The sequence below is a fragment of the Ascaphus truei genome (assembly GCF_040206685.1).
Source record: "Ascaphus truei isolate aAscTru1 chromosome 12 unlocalized genomic scaffold, aAscTru1.hap1 SUPER_12_unloc_3, whole genome shotgun sequence".
Classification (NCBI taxonomy): domain Eukaryota; kingdom Metazoa; phylum Chordata; class Amphibia; order Anura; family Ascaphidae; genus Ascaphus; species Ascaphus truei.
This window is the reverse complement of record NW_027453839.1, coordinates 549,317-570,056: the sequence shown is the minus strand read 5'-3', so window position 1 is coordinate 570,056 and position 20,740 is coordinate 549,317. Positions and strand designations below refer to the sequence as shown.

The 20,740-nt window shown below is 44.3% G+C and overlaps 2 protein-coding genes across 2 annotated transcripts; one reads left to right on the top strand and one right to left on the bottom strand.

The window, feature by feature from the left end:
• Window positions 1–7,181: 7,181 nt before the first annotated feature.
• LOC142473646 (histone H3) lies at window positions 7,182–7,637 on the top strand. Its single transcript, XM_075580740.1, has one exon. It carries the CDS (start codon window positions 7,188–7,190, stop codon window positions 7,596–7,598), a length of 411 nt encoding a protein of 136 aa, XP_075436855.1. The 5' UTR covers window positions 7,182–7,187; the 3' UTR covers window positions 7,599–7,637.
• Window positions 7,638–8,249: 612 nt separating this feature from the next.
• On the bottom strand, window positions 8,250–8,987 carry LOC142473645 (histone H1-like). Its single transcript, XM_075580739.1, has one exon. The coding sequence runs from the start codon at window positions 8,957–8,959 to the stop codon at window positions 8,303–8,305; it is 657 nt and encodes a 218-aa protein (XP_075436854.1). The 5' UTR covers window positions 8,960–8,987; the 3' UTR covers window positions 8,250–8,302.
• Window positions 8,988–20,740: the final 11,753 nt, after the last annotated feature.

The following is a 20,740-nucleotide window of genomic DNA, read 5'->3' as shown; positions in this document are numbered from 1 at the left end:
AAATAGTGGAACCGCACTATTATGTCCCGAGGGGGGTCTCCCGCTTGCGGCCTTGAACGGAGCGCTCGGTGGCAGCGGTCCAAGTGTAAATCCTGCTCCGATTTATCTGGGAGCAAATGCTCCAGCCATTTTTGAACAAAGTCCTCGTGATCTGTAATAGTTTCTGGGATTCCCCTGATGCGGACATTGTTCCTGCGTTCTCGGTTTTCAGAGTCCTCTTGCTTGTCTGCTATCTCTCGGACCTTTTCGGCCAATTGGGATACCGTTTTATTAGTTTGTACTATGGCCCTAATGTTGTTATCCATTTTTTTCTCAAGGGTCCCGGTCCTTTCACCCACCGCGTCCAAATCTCTCCGCAGGTTCCAGAGTTCTTTGCGGAAAAAGGTCTTAATTTCCCCGCAGAATTCACGGAGATCCTTTCTCCTGACCAGTTCCTGGTCATCTGCTAGTGGGGTTAGTGTCTCGCTGTCGGACTCTGACTGCATAGTCGGTGTGGGTGATACAGAGCCTCCTGCTGCTGATGGTGTGGCTTTGGTGAAATATGTCTTGACCGAGGGGTCTTTTTGCTTTGATTTAGCCTTGGCTGGCATCCCCAGGTATTCCGACAAATTTATCAGCCTTCTGGAGGTTTTTATGGTGATTTTTATTGTCACTTTGCTATATGATTCTTGCCAGTGTGAAGGGAGCTAATTCCCTAAGCTGCCATTCACCCTGGCTTCCGGGGGCGAGTCCCCCGGCCTCACTTTTTAACGGATATGCATTTTTTAACATCAGAACGCAAACACATTGAGCTTAGTGCATAGCCCCCATACAATACAATGAGGCTGGAGATTTTCAGGCTTTTCATTCTCTCCCTTCATTTACATTTCACAAAACAATCTAACAGCTGTTTAGATTACAGATATTCAAAGACATACTAACATATGTTTTAGAAATATAAACTATATTTTAAACATGATGGAAGTTATACGATATATAGCAAGCTGTGAAAAAAAAATTCTGAATAATAAGGCAGAACTATGCTTATAGGAGATCATGTTAATATGGATATTAAGTTAAAGGTGACACTGTATGCTTATATGTGTGTTTATTTCCCAGAATCCATAGCTGCAGTGGAAACATGGTATAACACAAGATAATGGTGATATGCCAGGTTACAGACAATATACGATATACAATGTTGCCTCTACAGAGGAGAGTAGAAAGGTATGCAGATTGATACATTGAATCAAACACTGAATGTTTTCAATTTAGAGAGATACCTTCCCCCTGAGATTATTATTGTAGATTGGTTGCAACATATTTCACTGTTAGACTAGTTTGTAAGAGTAGCTAATGATAGCAATTGTATAGGAGATAGTTACTTAGTAGGATTGGTTAGTGGACATTGTGACACATTTGAGCACTAAGTAGTTATTTGCATAGAAAATGATCACACTAGTGTTATTAACTTGGTCGCTTGAGCACCTGTTTAGGTAAAAGTAATCACCATGTTGGTTTAGGCACATAATAATAATAATAATAATAATAATAATAATAATAATAATAATAATAATAATAATAATAATAATAATAATAATAATAATAATAATAATAATAATAATAATAATAATATTATTTGTTAGATTTCATTCACTGAGGTTGTCACAAACAATGTATTAATTTTATTTTACTTATTTCTGTGGGGCAAATCTATGGTCTCCAAGAAATTAGAGTATTTAATGTATTGATTCCAATACATATGTAATGCATTTTATCTATAAATAATAAAAGAACAAAAACAGCATTGGATACGTTATAGATAATATATTAATTAGAGGAGGTGAACTATTGGAAAAAAACAACTGTTTTTCTCTTCACCACTTAAAATAAAGATTGGTAGGTTCATGTGTAATGTTTGTTCATAGTAATAGTGTAACAAGTATTAAAAGTGAAGGCTTATTAAGAATGGGATATAGAGTGCAGCTTTGGGGAAACTATCTCTTCAATTTGTAGTTACAAATAACTAACTGACTTATTCAGGATACATAAGAAATCTATAGTTTAAAAAAGAATGAACAGTATGAGAAGATACATATATTAATAATAAAAAAAACCATATTGAAACAATGGAAATATATCCTTATCCAGATCTGCCTAAATGGTGAAATAGTTTGACAAGCATTGGAAAATAGATGCAAAAACACAGCAACAATTAATGCATAATTAAATAGTCAGCTTAAATGCTAATATTGTATCTGAAACATAAAAAACAAGTCTTGATATAGTTCAGCTTATGTTTAAATGTATTAGATAGTGTGTATTTACATTGGTAATTTTAATATTTCATATGCAGTGATATAGTTCAATAAATAAGGAATGAGGATACGTTTAATAGATATCTTTAAATACAGGCCCCTGTTCAGTCTAGTTATATTACTCTAACATCAGATGTTCATCTTTATTTAGAAAATACATAATTCATTATGGAATATTTAATTTGTGCTTAAACTATAACACATTGTGTATACACATATACAGACTTGGTATTTTAATTAAAAGCAAACTACTGTGACTGGAGCATTAGAGGGAAGCCAAAGAGCCCGGTTAGGAGCTGATCAGGTCACACAGAGCAGTGACAGCGAGAAGACATTGAGGGAAGCCCCATTTATAGCGCAGCACTGCCACCGTGTGGTGCTCTGGGAACTGCAGGCATTAAGGAAACGAGCCGCGCGGTTCCGCCTCTTTGTGTCTCTGTGTTCGGGTTTATAATAATAACACAATGTGAACATTAGAAGAAGAGGAACCAAGAAAGTCCCATTGAAGCAATGATCTGGGAAAGAAAACCCCTCATATTACATTTCACCGATTAAAGATCATTTGAATACTTGGTATATGTACATGTTCCATGTCAGAGAGCTCTGTGCTGTATCTGTGCAAACACTAATGTTATCACATTAAATCTTTTTAATTGTCCCACTTACAAGCACTAAATATATAATAACTTTATTAGGACGATATCGGTCTGAGGCGGGATTTTTGAACATCGCAACGGCTTTTACAGAACCAATTAGAGCGAAGGGCGGGACCAAAGCAGCCAATCACAGCGATCTGCAGTCCATAAATACGCAGCTGCAGCGGCTTTTTTCTTTAGATTGGAGAGATAAGAGAGATTCATTACTTTTGGATTCATTATCACTCTTTTCATTCATTTTTATTGGAAGATTGGGAAGGAGGGATACTTTTTCAGATTGATTGACAGAGATGATTCTTTAGATTGAGCCTTTCATTGAATTCATTCATTGAACTGACCGGAGAGGCTGATGACTCCTCGAGTGGGTCACTTCCCATCACAGCGCCCGCCGCCGACACCACTTTCCGGAGTTTCAGTCGGGGATGTATTGACTGGCCCGTTTGGAGAGCCGCTGCTGCCACGTGGGGGAGAGCCGCCGCCGCCGCCGCCGCCGCAGTCGCGTGGGTCATTGCCCATCGCCACCGCGCGGGTGCAGAGCCTGCCGCCCACCGACGCCACGTCAGTACTGAGCCCTGATTGGGATTGCTTTATAGCTTTACTATACTGTGTGCTGAGTTCTGTGTGCTGTACTGAGCCCAGAGCTCCGACTTGCTGTGACCCCGGCCTTGCCCCCCCCGCCTGTTTAGTGCAGTCCCCCCCTGTGCTCTGTGCCCCCCTGTGCTCTGTGCCCCCCCCCCCTGTGCTCTGTGCTGTGCCCCCTGCGCTCTGTGCTGCGCCCCTCTGCGCTCTGTGCTGTGCCCCCCTGCGCTCTGTGCTGTGCCCCCCTGCGCTCTGTGCTGTGCCCCCCTGCGCTCTGTGCTGTGCCCCCCTGCGCTCTGTGCTGTGCCCCCCTGCGCTCTGTGCTGTGCCCCCCTGCGCTCTGTGCCCCCCCTGTGCTCTGTGCCCCCCCTGTGCTCAGTGCCCCCCCTGTGCTCAGTGCCCCCCCTGTGCTCAGTGCTCCCCCTGTGCTCAGTGCTCCCCCCTGTGCTCTGTGCCCCCCCCTGTGCTCTGTGCTGTGCCCCCAGTGCGCTCTGTGCTGTGCCCCCCCTGCGCTCTGTGCTGTTCCCCCCCTGCGCTTGGTGCCGTGCCCCCCCCTGCGCCGTGTGCTTTTGCTCCCTGCGTTGCGTGCTTTGGGCCGTGTGCTAACCGCCGTGCGTGTGTGTGGCTCTGATTTGGGCCGTGTGCTCGCCGCCTTGCGTGTGTGTGGCTCTGATTTGTGCCGTGTGCTCGCCGCCGTGAGGGTGCGTGGCTCTGGTTTGTGCCGTGTGCTCGCCGCCTTGCGTGTGTGTGGCTCTGATTTGTGCCGTGTGCTCGCCGCCTTGCGTGTGTGTGGCTCTGATTTGTGCCGTGTGATCGCCGCCGTGCATGTGTGTGGCTCTGGTTTGTGCCGTGTGCTTGCCGCCGTGCGTGGCTCTGATTCGTGCTGTGAGCTCGCCGCCGTGCGGGTACAGGAAGCTGATCTGTGCTGTGCTTTGTGATTCTGGAAGCAACATCCTCAATCACAAATAGAAGCCTTATTATGGCAGAGGCAAATGTGCCACCTATGGAGACTGCAATACATGATGCTGCAGAAGACATGGACTACACTATAGTGAAGAAGAGAGGGCGAGCAAACTCTGATAGCTCCAATGGTTCTTCCCCTCCATCGGTAGCAAAGACAAAGATGCAGAAGCACAAGGAAGACCAAGGCATCAAAACATCAAACCGCTTCGAGCCACTTGCTGATGCCGATGACTGCTCAGGGCCCAGGTGCAACGATGAAGAGACTGCACTCCCACCCAAAAAGATTCGCATACCACCGGTAATGGTTAGGAATATGAAGACCCACAAGGACCTTGTCGACATCCTCACCGAGCACTGCACTTCCCCGTTTGTAGTTAAACCACGGGCGAACCACGCAAAGATCACTACCACAACTGTGGACGACTACCGGAGCTTAACGGACTGCTTTGCAAAGCAGGGCATAGAATACTACACCTTCCCACTGACGCGCCTAAAGCCCCAGAAATTTGTAATTCGTGGCTTACCAGCAAACGCCTCCGTGGGGGAGATTTCCCACGACCTCGCGGAACATGGACTTCCAGTCAAGAGCGTAGCCCAGTTGACATCCCCGGTGGACAAGACCAAGAAGTTCCCTTTGTTTATTGTCACACTGGCAGAAACCCCGGAGAGCCAGCCTGCAGATCTTACCAAGATTACCAAGCTCTGTAGCTGTGTGGTAACCACAGAAGCACCAAAGGGCAGAAAAGGCCCAACCATGTGTTTCAACTGCCAACGGCTCGGGCATACCTCTGCATTCTGCCACCAGAAGCCACGCTGTGTGTGTTGTGGAGAGAACCACAACTCCAAGGAATGCCCACGAGATAGGAAGAAGGAGCCGGCGACATGTGCAAACTGCAAAGGCCCACACCCGGCAAGCTACCGTGGTTGCCCGTACCTCACAAAAGCAAAGCAAGAGGAACGGGAAAAGCGGACACCCCACCTGATGGAGCAGGCACCAAGGAAGACACCCACTACTCAATACCAGCTTCCCCGCCTGGCGCCGGAGAGACAGAGGACCACAGAACACCTGATCCCAGACCAAGGCACGGCATCCACCCAGAGGATGCAAAACCCAGACGGATAGACCTACGCGGAAACTCTCAGGACACCATCCACCAACCCCGTTGAGGCGGCCAACCCGGACCCCGCAGGCGGAACTGCAAGCCCAACAAACTGGCTAGAGATCATCCTTAAAATAGCGAGCGCTATTGCGAGAATGGATATTCACCCCATTGTGACAATGATAGCGAATCTCATCCCGGCCCTTCTCAGGAGCACAGAAACTAACCACCATGGCAGCAACATCTAAACGCAGTTCTGTCATCGTGATGTGGAATGCAAATGGTATCAGCAAGAAGACAGATGAACTCCTTCACCTGATGGAATCGAGGAATGTATGCGCAGCTCTGCTCTCGGAGACCCACCTTCAAGGAAACCAAAAACTAAGCCTGGCGAACCACAGGGTATACCGTACCGACCGGGCAACAGGAGCCAGAGGTGGTGGGACGGCTGTGATTGTTAACACACGGGTCAGCCATAATGAGATTGCACTACCACCCCTCCGGAGTATTGAAGCCACTGGAGTACAGGTAAAGACTGCAACAGGACCACTGCGACTAATTGCCACCTACTGCCCCCCTAAGGTGAAGCTACATTTGGGAGACTTGGAAGCTCTTCTGGACTCCACTGTCCCAACCATCATCGGGGGAGACCTAAATGCCAAACACCGGTGCTGGAACTCAAGGACAGCAAACTCCAGAGGACAAGCTCTTCTTGCTTACTCAAAGGAGAGTGACTTTGTAGTGGCTGGCCCTACAGAACCCACCCACTACCCAGGCACTGCAAGCCACACACCGGATGTCCTGGACATTGTCTTACTGAAGAACGTGAAACATTCTGTCCAGTTGGAAACCCTGGCGGAACTGACCTCAGACCACAACCCAGTTACCATTACTGTTGGCGACGAGATGGAAACCCACCAGCAAACACCCAGGTACAACTTCACCAGGGCGAACTGGAGCCTGTACAAAGAAGAGTTGAGCAACATCACAAACCCCCGCCCTTTGGACACCAACGGAGACATTGATGATGCTGTTAACACCTTTACTACCGCAGTCCAACATGCAATAGAGCACAGCGTCCCGAAACAGATGCCCAAACGCTGCTCCATCTACGACCTACTGAGCGGGATCAAGCAAGCGATTGCTGAGAAAAACAGGGCCCGACGCCAGTGGCAGAAGTTCCGCACATCTGACCTTCTGGTAAAGTACAACTCACTTGCCAGACTACTGCGACAGCAAATCAGCCAACACCGGGGGGAGAGGTGGGAGGCCGCAGCAGCCAAGCTGAAGGAATCCGACAACTCTGTTTGGAGAATGACCCAACGCCTGACCGGGAAGAAAGAGCCTAATCCACCTATCCAGGGCCAGACCCACCTGGCATGTAGCAACAAGGACAAGGCAGAGGTTCTCGCTGACACACTGGAGACAACTTTTAGGCCTAACCAAGCCAGCAAAATAGCACGGGAAGTTGAGCAAGGAGTTAACAGGCATCTTACCGAGCACCTACCAGAGACCGAAGCGGAAACCCTTGAGGGATCCTTTTTCCTTTATTAGTTCCTGACCGGAGACGCGCACTGACACAGCAGCACAGGATGGCCCGGACCAAGCAGACCGCCCGGAAATCCACCGGAGGGAAGGCTCCTCGTAAGCAGCTAGCGACCAAGGCTGCCAGAAAGAGCGCTCCGGCCACCGGCGGAGTGAAGAAGCCTCACCGCTACCGGCCCGGTACTGTGGCTCTCAGGGAGATCCGCCGCTACCAGAAGTCCACCGAGCTGCTCATCCGCAAGCTGCCCTTCCAGCGCCTGGTCCGGGAGATCGCCCAGGACTTCAAGACTGACCTGCGCTTCCAGAGCTCGGCTGTCATGGCTCTGCAGGAGGCCAGCGAGGCTTATCTGGTTGGGCTCTTCGAGGACACCAACCTGTGCGCTATCCACGCCAAGAGGGTCACCATCATGCCCAAGGACATCCAGCTGGCCCGCAGGATCAGAGGGGAGAGAGCTTAGGCCGGCTGCACCCTGACTTCATTTACACCCCAAAAACAAAGGCTCTTTTAAGAGCCACCACATTGTCAATGAAATTGCCTGATCAATATTAACACACGGATAGTGATCTCAATATAGAGAATTAAAGAAGTGTGTTATCCTTGTACCAACATATGTACTTGATGTGTGACAATTTAGATAAACGCAAATTCAATATTTGTGTATTCTTTTTCATGTGATATATAGACTTGCATGCATAGTCACCATTTCATGCTGAATATGGCTGCACATAAAGACAAACCTGTAAATGTCCCCCCTCCCATGTGCCACTGGTGATCAACTGACGTGTTATGGAATAGCATGTGCTTGATGCTTTCAATGTGATGTAAACACTTTTTTTGTAACGGTGATAAATACGTTTTTCTGATGTAAACTACACTTTGTGAATATTGTTTATGTAGACACAAACACAACGATAATGTCAGTTTGTCTGAGAAACATTTATTCGTGCAATAGGTTAGGGACTACAAACTTACACATGCACCTAACAGTGCTCGCAGTATCAATTCATATACACTTATGCTCTGGCAGTGTAACACAAACCCCTGCATGGGATAAGTTGGAGAAACATTCCCAGTTACACACTATGTGCACAGCTCTCTATGTGGGGTTGTGGTGGCTCTTAAAAGAGCCTTTGTGTTTGTAAGAGGCTGAAGTTGTCGGTCTCACTTCTTAGGAGCTGCCGCCCTCTTGGGCTTTGCTGCTTTGGGTTTGGCTGCCTTGGCCTTAGCTGGACTCTTAGCAGCTTTTGGCTTCGCAGCCTTTTTAGCCGCCGGGCTCTTCACAGCCTTCCTGGGCTTGGCAGCTTTAGACTTCTTCGGGCTTTTTGCTGGCTTCTTGGCGGCCGCCGGTTTCTTGACCTTTTTGGGGCTTTTCTTCACTCCCGCCGGAGCCTTTTTGGGTTTCTTGGGGGACTTGGCGGGTTTCTTTGCCACTGGCTTCTTGGGTTTCCCCACATCCTTTTTCTTGGCCGCCTTCTCCTTGCTCTCCAGCTGCTTCTTATTCAGCTTGAACGATCCGGAGGCTCCGCTCCCTTTCAGCTGGATCAGGGTTTCCTTGCTCACCAAGCCCTTGAGAGCCAGCTTCAGGCGGCTGTTATTCTTCTCCACATCGTAGCCTCCTGCAGCCAGAGCCTTCTTCAGAGCAGACAGGGAGACCCCGCTGCGCTCCTTAGAGGCGGACACAGCTCTCACTATCAGATTGGACACGCTGGGACCGGACTTTGCTGGGCGGCTTTTCGAGGCTCTGGCCGCTTTCTTCGGCTGCTTCTTCTTGGCGGCGCTTTCAGCTGGAGGAGGAGGAGCAGGAGCGGTCTCGGCCATTGCAGCTGCAGGTAAAATATCCCAACACACTGACAGAAAGTTATACTTGGGGCGGGGACCTGCCAGGACTTATATAGAGAGCCTGCTGCTCTGTGATTGGTTAGTTATCGGAGTGAGCTTCTCTTTCATTGGGTATAATCACTAAGCCCCGCCCCTGACTCTCATCCTCCCGGATCACAAACACTGCTCTGACTTTGTGTTTCTGAGGCTGCAAGAAAAGGGCTTTTTATCCCCTAATTATTACTCACATCCCCCCTTCTTGCATGCAATTTATAAGGAATTATATTCTCTTCACTGCTGTATCATTTTTCTGCTGGGAAAGTACAAACACAATTAGGAATAATGGGTGAAAGTTCGGCTCTGTAGCCCGGGATTTGCCAGATTTCATTCATATCTGTCTATTTCTGTCACTTTTACTTTGCTCAGACTAAATGTGCAACCTCCATCCTCATACAGTGACACTAAGGACATATTATTCTACAGTATCAGTTTAAAATAATGTGCATATAAATATATAAACATGGTCTGGGGATTCACTATATATGTACAAGTAGCACAATAATTCCTGTGCAGTGTACATTGCTATTTCATGTTGTTCCATTTCCCCGGTACTAAGCTCTGTATTATTCCATTGTCAGTTATGAATATTGGTTATTAAATGGGTGATTCGAAAAGTTTTGTATTCCATCTGTTCTACAAACGAATAGTTTATAATGATATGTATGTAAATTATGTTTTCTAAAAACAATCATAGTAACATACACATCATGTGAATGACAGTAAATATATTTTAATAATGTAATAATTAAACAACTATTTTGTTTAAGCTTTATAATACAATTGGGAAGTGTTAAAAATATGTTTATTTGTGGGTTACAAAAAAATGTGTATGTGATATTAATGGAAGATTAGGTTATTAATCACCCTGTGTGTTACATAACTATGTAATGTCACTATTAGCACTGTGTATAGGAACTGACATGTTTTGTGACCATTGTCACCAGAGACCAGAACTTTTAACATCTTTACACCAGGATCACTATCACCAGGAAATAATAATAATAATAATAATAATAATAATAATAGTACGTTCTTGTATAGCGCTGCTAGTTTTATGTAGCACTTTACAGGGACATTTTGCAGACACAGTCCCTGCCCCGTGGAGCTTACAATCTATTTTGTTGGAGCCAGAGACACAGGGAGATAAAGTGACTTGCCCAAGGTCACAAGTAGTTGACACTAGGAGTTGAACCAGGCTTCAAACTCACTCTCAATGCCAGTGTGTTTTACTCAGTGTTTACTCACTGAGCCACTCCTTCTCCTGAATGACACACTAGTTGAATAAACAAAAGTTTATTCTGGCAAGCCAGAAAACACACAACATACATGTGACGGTTGGGGTAGCCAGCCTCACATAATAAGGTAAAGCCTGGCTTCTCTCAGCTGTGTCTCCGTAAAACTCCCACTTGCTCCGCTGACCGGGCTTCTCTGGCGCTTCTCAGCTGAGATCAGTGCTTGTGTATGCTCTTTAACACAAAGCACTTTTTAAAAGCCTGCCAGCGCGTCTCCGATCGCCTCCATAGGTTGTCTGGTTCCCTACACCGGCCTCACTCCTTACATAGCCCCTGCTGGATATCCTTAACATGGAGCAGGGGCCCTTGACCAATCACAACATGTATTGTGACGTTGCCGCCAAACACAGGATGAGTACTCGCCCTGCTGCACAAATGGGGGAAGGGGATCAGCTTAAGGGCTCAAGACCAACCCTGCAATAGGTCCCCCCGGTCAGCCCCAAATATCCCGCTGGGAAGGCGCCACCAGGTCTGTGGGAAACAATTGGCTCTTAGCCCAGTGAAAGCCGGACCCCGGACCTTATTTCTAGCCCTTTCCTGCTCACCATTTTTTTTCACCATGAGCCTTAATGGTCCCCAGGCCTGAGCCTGGGGTGTACAACCAAAAGGAAACTTATCAAAATGTGGCGCTCTAAATAATCAGATATACCCAATAATAAAAGGAACAGTGATACTTATACAAATATATGATGCAGCTGTGACCCAGTTGAGGTTTGCTCAGTCAATCCTCATGTAGAATAGTAGCGATGAAATGTCCGGGAAGCGCAATATATGTAAAAAAGAATAAAATACAGTGGTGATAGTGCAATATTGTTAAGGTGAAATGGATAAACTCAAATACAGATGACACTGCTCTCAATATATACTCACAAACGTGTGAGATTATTCAGGCACATAAAGGTATCTTTTATGGTATAGTTGTTAGTCCCTCGATCATCAGGAGATACAGCAGTCAATGCAGCCCCATATAGATGTACTCCCAGGAACCTTAATAAAAGATACAACTGGACATAGTGCAGACTGTATGTATAATTTATAAAAGTAAGTATAACAAGTTTACACTCACATGGTTTCAAATAAATGTAAGCATTTGGATCTCAATGGATCTCTCCGGCCGGATGAATGGTATCTCAGCTCCCCCTCTCTCGTGGCGTGCGTTCCACCGGTGCGTTCCAAACACCGGAAGTGATGTCATCTGCCGCGTCCACTTCCTGGGGTTCCGGCCGTCTCAGGGATAGAGCGTCACTCTACGCGTTTCACCACATAGGTTTCATCAGGAGTGACAATCTATTGCTCAATGGGGATATATATACCCTAAACTGAGTTCTCATTGGCTGGTAATTCACCTGATTCTATTAGGATTAATCATATATGCTTGGGACTATAATGAGACTTAAACAGGACTCTCTTCATATTAAATGTAATATAGAGTCATCTACTAACAGTGTTCTAGTGTGAATCACATAAAGTTATTACAATTCATCATAAAATACACATCTTTTATACAATCAATTGAAAAATACATATATTTATTTTGTCCTCAGAACGCAATCAATGTTAAAAAATGTTTTAAAATCTTTAAAAAAATTTATATAAAATCAATTAAAAATCAATATCAAAATGCAAAAATTAATATCAAAATGCAAAAATTACTTAAAAAATATATATTGAGAACAGGTATTAGAAAGGGGATGTCCCTATTCTATAGGGAAGGATATAAAGTGCATAACATTATTTGGGTTTGGCAGAAAGCAGTTTCTAAAATGAAATCAAAAACAAAGTGTTAATTCATTAACAGTCACAGAAAAGGTTTTAAATCAAACTCTAGATTCAAACCGGACGGAGACATGGTTTTTAATTCGAACATCCAGAATGATTCTCTTTTAATTAATGCTGTGTGTCTATTTCCCCCTCTCCAATGGGACATAACTTGCTCTATAGCTTTGAATTTTAACCCTTTCGGGTCCGCGTTATGTACCATCAGAAAGTGGTTTGGAACACTATGGGTGGTCATTTTCCTTTTTATGTTCCCTATGTGTTCCAAAATGCGTGTTTTCAAGGGTCTTATAGTTTTCCCTATGTATTGTAAGCCACACTCGCATTCAATCATATAAATAACAAAATTGGATCTACAGTTTAAATGATGTTTTATATTGTATACCTTCTTAGTAACATTTGATTGAAAGGTATTTGTATTTTTACAACTGTAGTGGCAAGCCGTGCAAAATTTGCAATCAAAGAACCCTTTTGGTGGTTCTAACCACGTGGGTTTTTTTATAATTGGAGACCCCCTTAAAGCGCTGGGTGCTACCAGTTTTTTTATGTTTGGTGCTTTCTTGTACACCATTTGGACTCTATCAGGGAGGGAGGTACCTATGATGGGATCATTCTTTAGAATAGACCAGTGTTTATTCAGTATGTTATTTATTTTATATGCATCTCTGTTGTATTGGGTAATGAAGGGTACTTTTAAATTGTCATCCCTATTAGCTTTTATCTTAGGGGTTAACATAGATTCTCTTGATACTTGTCTTGTTTTGTCTAGTGCATTATTTATAACACTGTGTTTGTAGTTGCGCTCTGAAAACTTTCTGGACAAAATAGCAGATTGTTCTTCATACACCTCATTATCTGTGCAATTTCTCTTAAGTCTACAGTATTGGCCATATGGAATATTGTTAATCCATTTATTTAAATGGCAACTGGACTTCAAGATGTAATTATTAGCATCTACTTCTTTAAAGAATTTTTTTGTTTTTATCACATTATTTTCTATATATATAGTTAAGTCCAGAAAGTTTACAGTGGTCTTACTGAAGGTGGAGGTAAATTTAAGATTTAAATCGTTGTTATTCAAATACACAAAAAAGGTGTCCAAATCCTCCAATGTACCCTTCCACACAAAGACAATATCATCAATGAACCTCCGCCATGTGACCAAATTTGCACCCAGACCCACCCAAGACCATATGAATAGATCTTCCCACATGGCCATGAGTAAGTTAGCATAGCTGGGTGCAAATTTGGTCCCCATGGCGGTTCCACATAATTGTAGAAAAAACTCGTCATCAAACCAGAAGAAATTCTTAGTTAAAACAAACTCAATACATCTGATGAGGAATTCTATCTGTACCCCTGGGAGTTTTCCCTCTTTTTCAAGGAACATTTGTACCGCCCTGCAGCCATCCCTGTGCTGTATGGATGTATACAGGGCTGTTACGTCGGTGGTCACCAATGTGTAGTTCTCCTGCCACTCTATGTTCCTGAGGGCCCTAATTGCATCACTGGTATCTTTTAGATAGGATTTTTGTTTTTTCACACTATCCTGTAGATAACTGTCAATAAATTCTGACAGGTTTGCCGTTAATGATCCAATCCCAGATATTATTGGTCTCCCTGGGGGGTGTGTAATATTTTTATGGATTTTTGGTAGGAAGTAGAAGACCGGGAATATTGGATCCTGCACATATAGGAACTGATATTCATGTTCCTCCAAAACTCCCAGTCTCCTACCATCCTCCAATAGGGCTTGAAGTTCCTTTTTATATGATGTTGTAGGGTTAGACTTCAATTTCTGATAGGTTATTCTATCGCCCAAATTTTTCTTTGATTCTTTCATATAATATTCATGATCCATAATTACAACACCCCCCCCCCCCTTGTCTGCTGGCTTAATCACAATTGTTTTATCTGTTGTTAATCCTTCTAGCGCTATTTTTTCTTCTCTAGTTAAATTATTGTGCTGCCTATTTTTATTATTACATAGAGATTCTAGATCTTTTGTTACAAGTTGAAAAAATACCTCAAGATGATTCCCCTTAGCAAATTTGGGAAAGAATAGTGATTGAGGTTTAAATTTTGAATGAATAAAGTCTGGATTGTCAGCATTGGGATTTGTTAAATTGGTATTTTTATTTTTATTTACCCAATTGCTAGACTCTACATCCTTATTCATAAAGAACCTTTTCAGAGTTAATGTTCGCAGAAATTTGTGTGTATCAACATAAAGACCAAATTTATTTGGTCCAATGGTGGGAGCAAATGTGAGTCCCTTTTTAATCACTTTATTTTCACTATCTGATAACATCTTTTTACTTAGGTTAAAAATGTTTTTGGTATTTACTATATTTACTGTATTTTTCTTGCCTTTCCGTAATCTCCCCCCTCGTCTCCCTCTGACATGCGTCTTTTGTTTCTTTGGACAAGACCTGGTTTTGGAATTGTCAGGGGGTGGAATGGGTTCCTGGTTTCCCAAGAACTCATACACCCCCCTTGTGCCAAAAAAGAGGGAGAGGGTGACTCAGTTGATTGACCCATTTTTAATTTTTCCTTCCCAGAGGATTCTATGATATCCTTAATCTCCAAATGTTTAGTTTTCTCTTTAGATTTTCCCCCAGTAGATACCTGTTTAGTATCAATTTTCTTAACTAATACCTGTGGTAGGAAACCTGCATGGTTCTTAGGGTAATACTCTACAAATCTCCCTCTATATGAGGTGTCCATAGTGGAAGTAGTAATGGGATTTTTATCCCCTGGGGGATCAGGACTAGTGGGTGATTTTTTGCCATTTTTTGAACCTTTGTTCCAGGTTCTCTCTATTCCTTTGGCATAGTCGTCCTGATCCCTTCTAAATTTTTGTAATTTAATTTCAATTACTTCCTTTTTAAAATTATCAATATTTTTTTGTATTTTTTGGTCTCGCTCATTATAGTCCTTAATATTTTCAAGGGATCCTAGTTCTAGACGTAGGTCTTCTATTTCCTTATCCAATTTTTTTAAATGCTTTTCCTGTTGTGACATGATAATTTTTATTAAATTGAAAGAACATTCGTCTTGTGCACTATTCCATTTGGACAGAAAATCTTCGTCACTTAGATCCATGGACAGATTTTTTTGGACCCTCAGTCCTCTTGGTATTATTTTATATTCCACATATTTCTTTAGAAATAGTAGATCTATCCATTTTTTAGTATCCTTAATCATTGTGCGTTCTAATTTGATACAGGTAGCATTTATCTGCTCTTGGTCCTCTTTAAATGAAAGGTTAGCATCCTTAAAATATGTGTCTAAATTTAGATGTCTATTATTCCTATTTTGAAATATATTTGAACTTGCCATCAAGTCTAAGTGTGCAGTGCAATACAGAAATCTAAATTAAATAGGTGCAGCCTTGATAATATAGAGAAAGTGCATACAAAAGGAAACTTATCAAAATGTGGCGCTCTAAATAATCAGATATACCCAATAATAAAAGGAACAGTGATACTTATACAAATATATGATGCAGCTGTGACCCTGTTGAGGTTTGCTCAGTCAATCCTCATGTAGAATAGTAGCGATGAAATGTCCGGGAAGCGCAATATATGTAAAAAAGAATAAAATACAGTGGTGATAGTGCAATATTGTTAAGGTGAAATGGATAAACTCAAATACAGATGACACTGCTCTCAATATATACTCACAAACGTGTGAGATTATTCAGGCACATAAAGGTATCTTTTATGGTATAGTTGTTAGTCCCTCGATCATCAGGAGATACAGCAGTCAATGCAGCCCCATATAGATGTACTCCCAGGAACCTTAATCAAAGATACGACTGGACATAGTGCAGACTGTATGTATAATTTATAAAAGTAAGTATAACAAGTTTACACTCACATGGTTTCAAATAAATGTAAGCATTTGGATCTCAATGGATCTCTCCGGCCGGATGAATGGTATCTCAGCTCCCCCTCTCTCGTGGCGTGCGTTCCACCGGTGCGTTCCAAACACCGGAAGTGATGTCATCTGCCGCGTCCACTTCCTGGGGTTCCGGCCGTCTCAGGGATAGAGCATCACTCTACGCGTTTCACCACATAGGAAACCTATGAGTGACGCATTAAAGACGCGACCGGCTGAGAGACGCTGCCGGATGACGTCACACGCCAACGTGGACTAACCAGGAAGAGACGCGGTGATCCACCCCTGAGAACAACTGCTGTGAGCTCCGTGAAAGCGCGGGAAGGTTCCCCAACGCTGTGAACCGAGCTGAGCTGTATACTCTGCATCCAGATACCAGCATCTTGAGGGAGGACGTCCAATTCCCGGTGCCTGTATCCCGTTATGCCAGCCGAGTGGTAACATGTCCCTAACATGTCTTGCTATTAACCCTTCTTTTTGATGTACGTGCAATACTCACCTTTATCTTTTATAAAACTATTTAAATATACTACACTATGGTTTTTTTGCGCTGTTCTTTTTTTGTTCTACCTATTTTGCGTCACCCTGATCCCGGGCTCCCCTTTACCCTAGAGGTAGACGCATCCGACGTCGGTGCTGGCGCCATTCTCTCTCAGAGACAGTCCCCAAAGGCCAAACCTCATCCCTGTGGGTTCTTTTAAAAAAAAAAAAATATTCGGCAGAACGGAACTATGACGTCGGAAACAGAGAGTTCCTGGCTATTAAACTCGCCCTTCAGGAATGGAGACATCTTCTGGAGGGAACGGAGATCCCCATTTCGATCTTTACTGATCATAAAAACTTACTTTACATTGAGAGTGCACGTCGCCTTGGGGCGCGTCAGGATCGATGGTCTCTTTTTTTTTCGAGATTTAATTATCTCATATCTTACATTCCTGGTTCAAAGAATCAAAAGGCAGACGCACTCTCACGTCAATTCCTGTTTGAAGATAATTCCGAGATTATCTCCGAAACAATCTTACCCTCCAAATATATTGTTTTGGCCAATTCTTTTGATATCCTGGATCAGGTGATGGCAGCACAGTCTAATCTCCAGAGGGGCCTTAAGGTGCCGGTCGGCCGTCTGTATGCAGCTCCACGCTTCCTTAAGAAGATTCTTGAGTGGGGTCATTCTTGTAGGTCAGCCTGTCATCCAGGCATTAGCAGGACTTCTGACCTCATTGGTCGTACCTTTTGGTGGCCAACCATGTTGCAGGACATTTCAGTGTACGTAAAAACTTGTCCAATCTGCGCCCAGGTTAAGACCGCTCGTAAAAAGCCGTACGGCCTTCTACACCTTCTACAACCCCTCTCTATACCAGAACGCCCATAGAGTCATCTGTCCATGGACTTTGTGGTGGAACATCCAACCTCTAAAGGGATGAATACCATTTTGGTTGTCGTGGATCGTTTTTCCAAACAGGCCCATTTCATTCCTCTCAAAGGCCTTCCCAATTCCCCTACCCTGGCAGTCATTTTTGTTAAGGAAATATTCCGCATTCACGGAGTTCCTCTTTCCATCGTATCCGATCGAGGTACACAATTTGTCTCAAAATTTTGGCGAGCTTTCGCTCGCAGGATGGATATCACCCTCCATTTTTCGTCTGGTATCATCCCCAAACTAATGGGCAAACCGAGAGAACGAACCAAACTCTGGAGCAATACCTCCGATGCTTTATCGCAGACAGCCAGGACAATTGGGTAGATTTACTTCCGTGAGCAGAGTTCTCACATAACTCTTTAAAGAACAGCTCCACATTGAAATCCCCTTTTTTCATTAATTATGGTTTTCACCCGGGTCAGCTGCCCATCACCTCAGTTCCTTCCGGGGTTCCAGCGACCGATGACCAAATGAAGGATCTTCAGGAATCCTGGAAAAGGATCCAAGAGGCTTTGAGAAACGCAACCCATAGACTAAAGGCACAGGCAGATCGTCACCGTCGTCAGGCACCAGTCTTCAAACCAGGGGATAAGGTCTGGCTCTCCTCCAAGAACATTAGACTGAAGACTCCAAGCCACAAACTGGTCCAAGCCACAAACTGGCTCCCAGGTTCTTGGGTCCATTCTCAGTAGTAAAACGGATCAATCCTGTGACATATCGTCTGGAACTTCCCCCATCCATGAGGATACCCTCCGTGTTCCACGTGTCACTGCTGAAACCTGTGTCCCAGAGTCCACGGTTCCATAGGACACCGATTGACCCTAGACCAGTCATAGATCAGGGGCAGGAAGAGTACGAAATCCAGTCTATTTTGGATTCCAGGAGGACGAGGGGTTCGGTACAATACCTGGTTCACTGGAAGGGCTTTGGCCGAGAGGAAAGATCTTGGGTACCCTACCATCAAATACATGCCCCCAGACTGCTGAGACTCTTTCACTCCAAATATCCGCAAAAGCCATATTGGAGTCGTCCTGAGGCCGCTCCTCAAGGGGGGGGGGTACTGTAAGGTCCGCTGTAAGGTCCAGGGGGACACCTCTCTCTAAAGGGGCTCCCCCCGTGACTTTACTCACCCCCGCTCCAGCTCTGCTTTCTTGCCGCCGCGGGCGGGATCTCCCTTCTCCGCTTCCCGCGGCGGCTACTGATCTCGCGCACGGCAGAGGACTTTTACGTCCTCCCTCAGGGGAAGTTCCCGCCCCCAGCTGAGGCCGCGCACGCCTCTCAGCTCAAAATAAACTTTCTAGGGAGGTGCTATCAGGGTGAAACTTAAGCGTATAGGAGGAGAGAGGAAAGAACCCTATATGATGCACTCAGCCCTACTAATGAAAATAATAAACTTTTATTTAATGATAGTTGAAAAATGCAAACATAACAAATATATTTAAAACCTAAAAAGTGTACTGTTCAGTTCTGATGTGCAATCACTCTAGATGACCAGGTAGTGTCATAGTTAGTGTGAAGCACAGTAGATTAGAGAAACTGTTGATTCTCACAATACTAGTATGAAAATGATTTAGTAGATGCACAATGAATATAACCCTGTCAGGGAAGTATATGTGTGCATGTGTGTATATGTATGTATGTGTGTGTGTGGGTGTGTGTGTGTGTGTGTGTGTGTGTGTGTGTGTGTGTGTGTGTGTGTGTGTGTGTGTGTGTGTGTGTATTTGTGTGTGTGCACAATGTAATACATTTGTGCACGGCTGCACACACTATATAACAGCCCCTAGGCCGTGCTTATAGTGCCTGCGACAGCGACACAACCTCGCACAAACACAAAAGCTTTGCCGCCGCCGCGTGCGCTTATAGTGGAAACTTGAAGCCGGCAAATTTGATTTTTCAAGGGCCGTCGTGTCACGTGACGGTCCTTCAACCAATTAAATGCCCGGAATCCTGCGCCGTCGCGGCGAAACATAACTTTCGCCGGTGGCGACGGGTGACGTCACCCGTCGTGTCGCCGTCACCATCGGCGGCGCTATAACTATAGGCAAAGCCTTAGACTTGTGTTATGGCTTTATAGTGATTCCATGTAACTTCATTCCCACGTGACTTCAATTTCGAAGCAGCACTGCCACCCTGTGGAGTAACTGTCAACTTCAGACATTTCTACTGGAGGATTTGTGTTTGCTGAACTTGTTTCCCCGGTCTGCATTTCTTCCACGTGTCACCTCATGCAGGGTAAATTAGAAATAAAAGCAAATTAATAAAACAGGGATATTTATTCAAAAAAATACTGATGAATGTAGTTGATCATACACATCTAAATATTACAAATGAATTACATTTACAGATATATAGATGCAGACACAATATAATTAAATACATGAAATAGATGGCACACAAATGTGTTCGTGTGAGTTGGGCAATACTAGGCAAAGCAAATGTGATCACTGTTTATTGAGATAAACTTCAAACCAATCACATTGTCGCGCGGGCTTTTTTTTTTTTTATAAACAATAACGGCTATCACTGAACCAATCAGACTAAAGACTTTTTCAGCCAATCAAAATCAAGGAACGTCTTCCAGTGCAATTCACTTTCTCCCCACATGGGGTGTCTGTGGTTTCCACTCAGGTCCGCTCATACTGCATATAAGCAGCAGCTTTACCGCAATTACCTGATTCGCTTCCTGTTTTGACACTTTGCAGAATGACTGGTCGCGGCAAAGGAGGAAAAGGGCTCGGGAAAGGAGGCGCCAAGAGGCACAGGAAGGTTCTGCGTGACAACATCCAAGGCATTACCAAGCCTGCTATCCGCCGCCTGGCTCGCAGAGGAGGAGTGAAGCGCATCTCCGGTCTCATCTATGAAGAGACCCGTGGGGTGCTCAAGGTTTTCCTGGAGAATGTGATCCGGGACGCGGTCACCTACACCGAGCACGCTAAGAGGAAGACAGTCACCGCTATGGACGTGGTGTATGCTCTCAAGCGCCAGGGCCGCACTCTATGGATTCGGAGGCTAAACGGTGACACTTCTTACCAACTGATGATACGGAATTCACATTCATTTAACCCAAAGGCTCTTTTAAGGGCCACCCACATTCTCCTGTATAGAGCTCTGGTTACACCGCCATCTTATTCTTACCCGTTTTCATGTTGCTGTCTCTGACGGGACTCAATATTTCATATTGGAAACGGTTAGAGAAATACAATTCACTACAAAACCACCCACATTATGTTACAGCATTGTTTACAGCGCTTTATCTACGATTCTTTTATATAAACTTTGCTATACTCCCTTCATACTATTAACTGCTAATTCATAAAGCAAACTACAAAT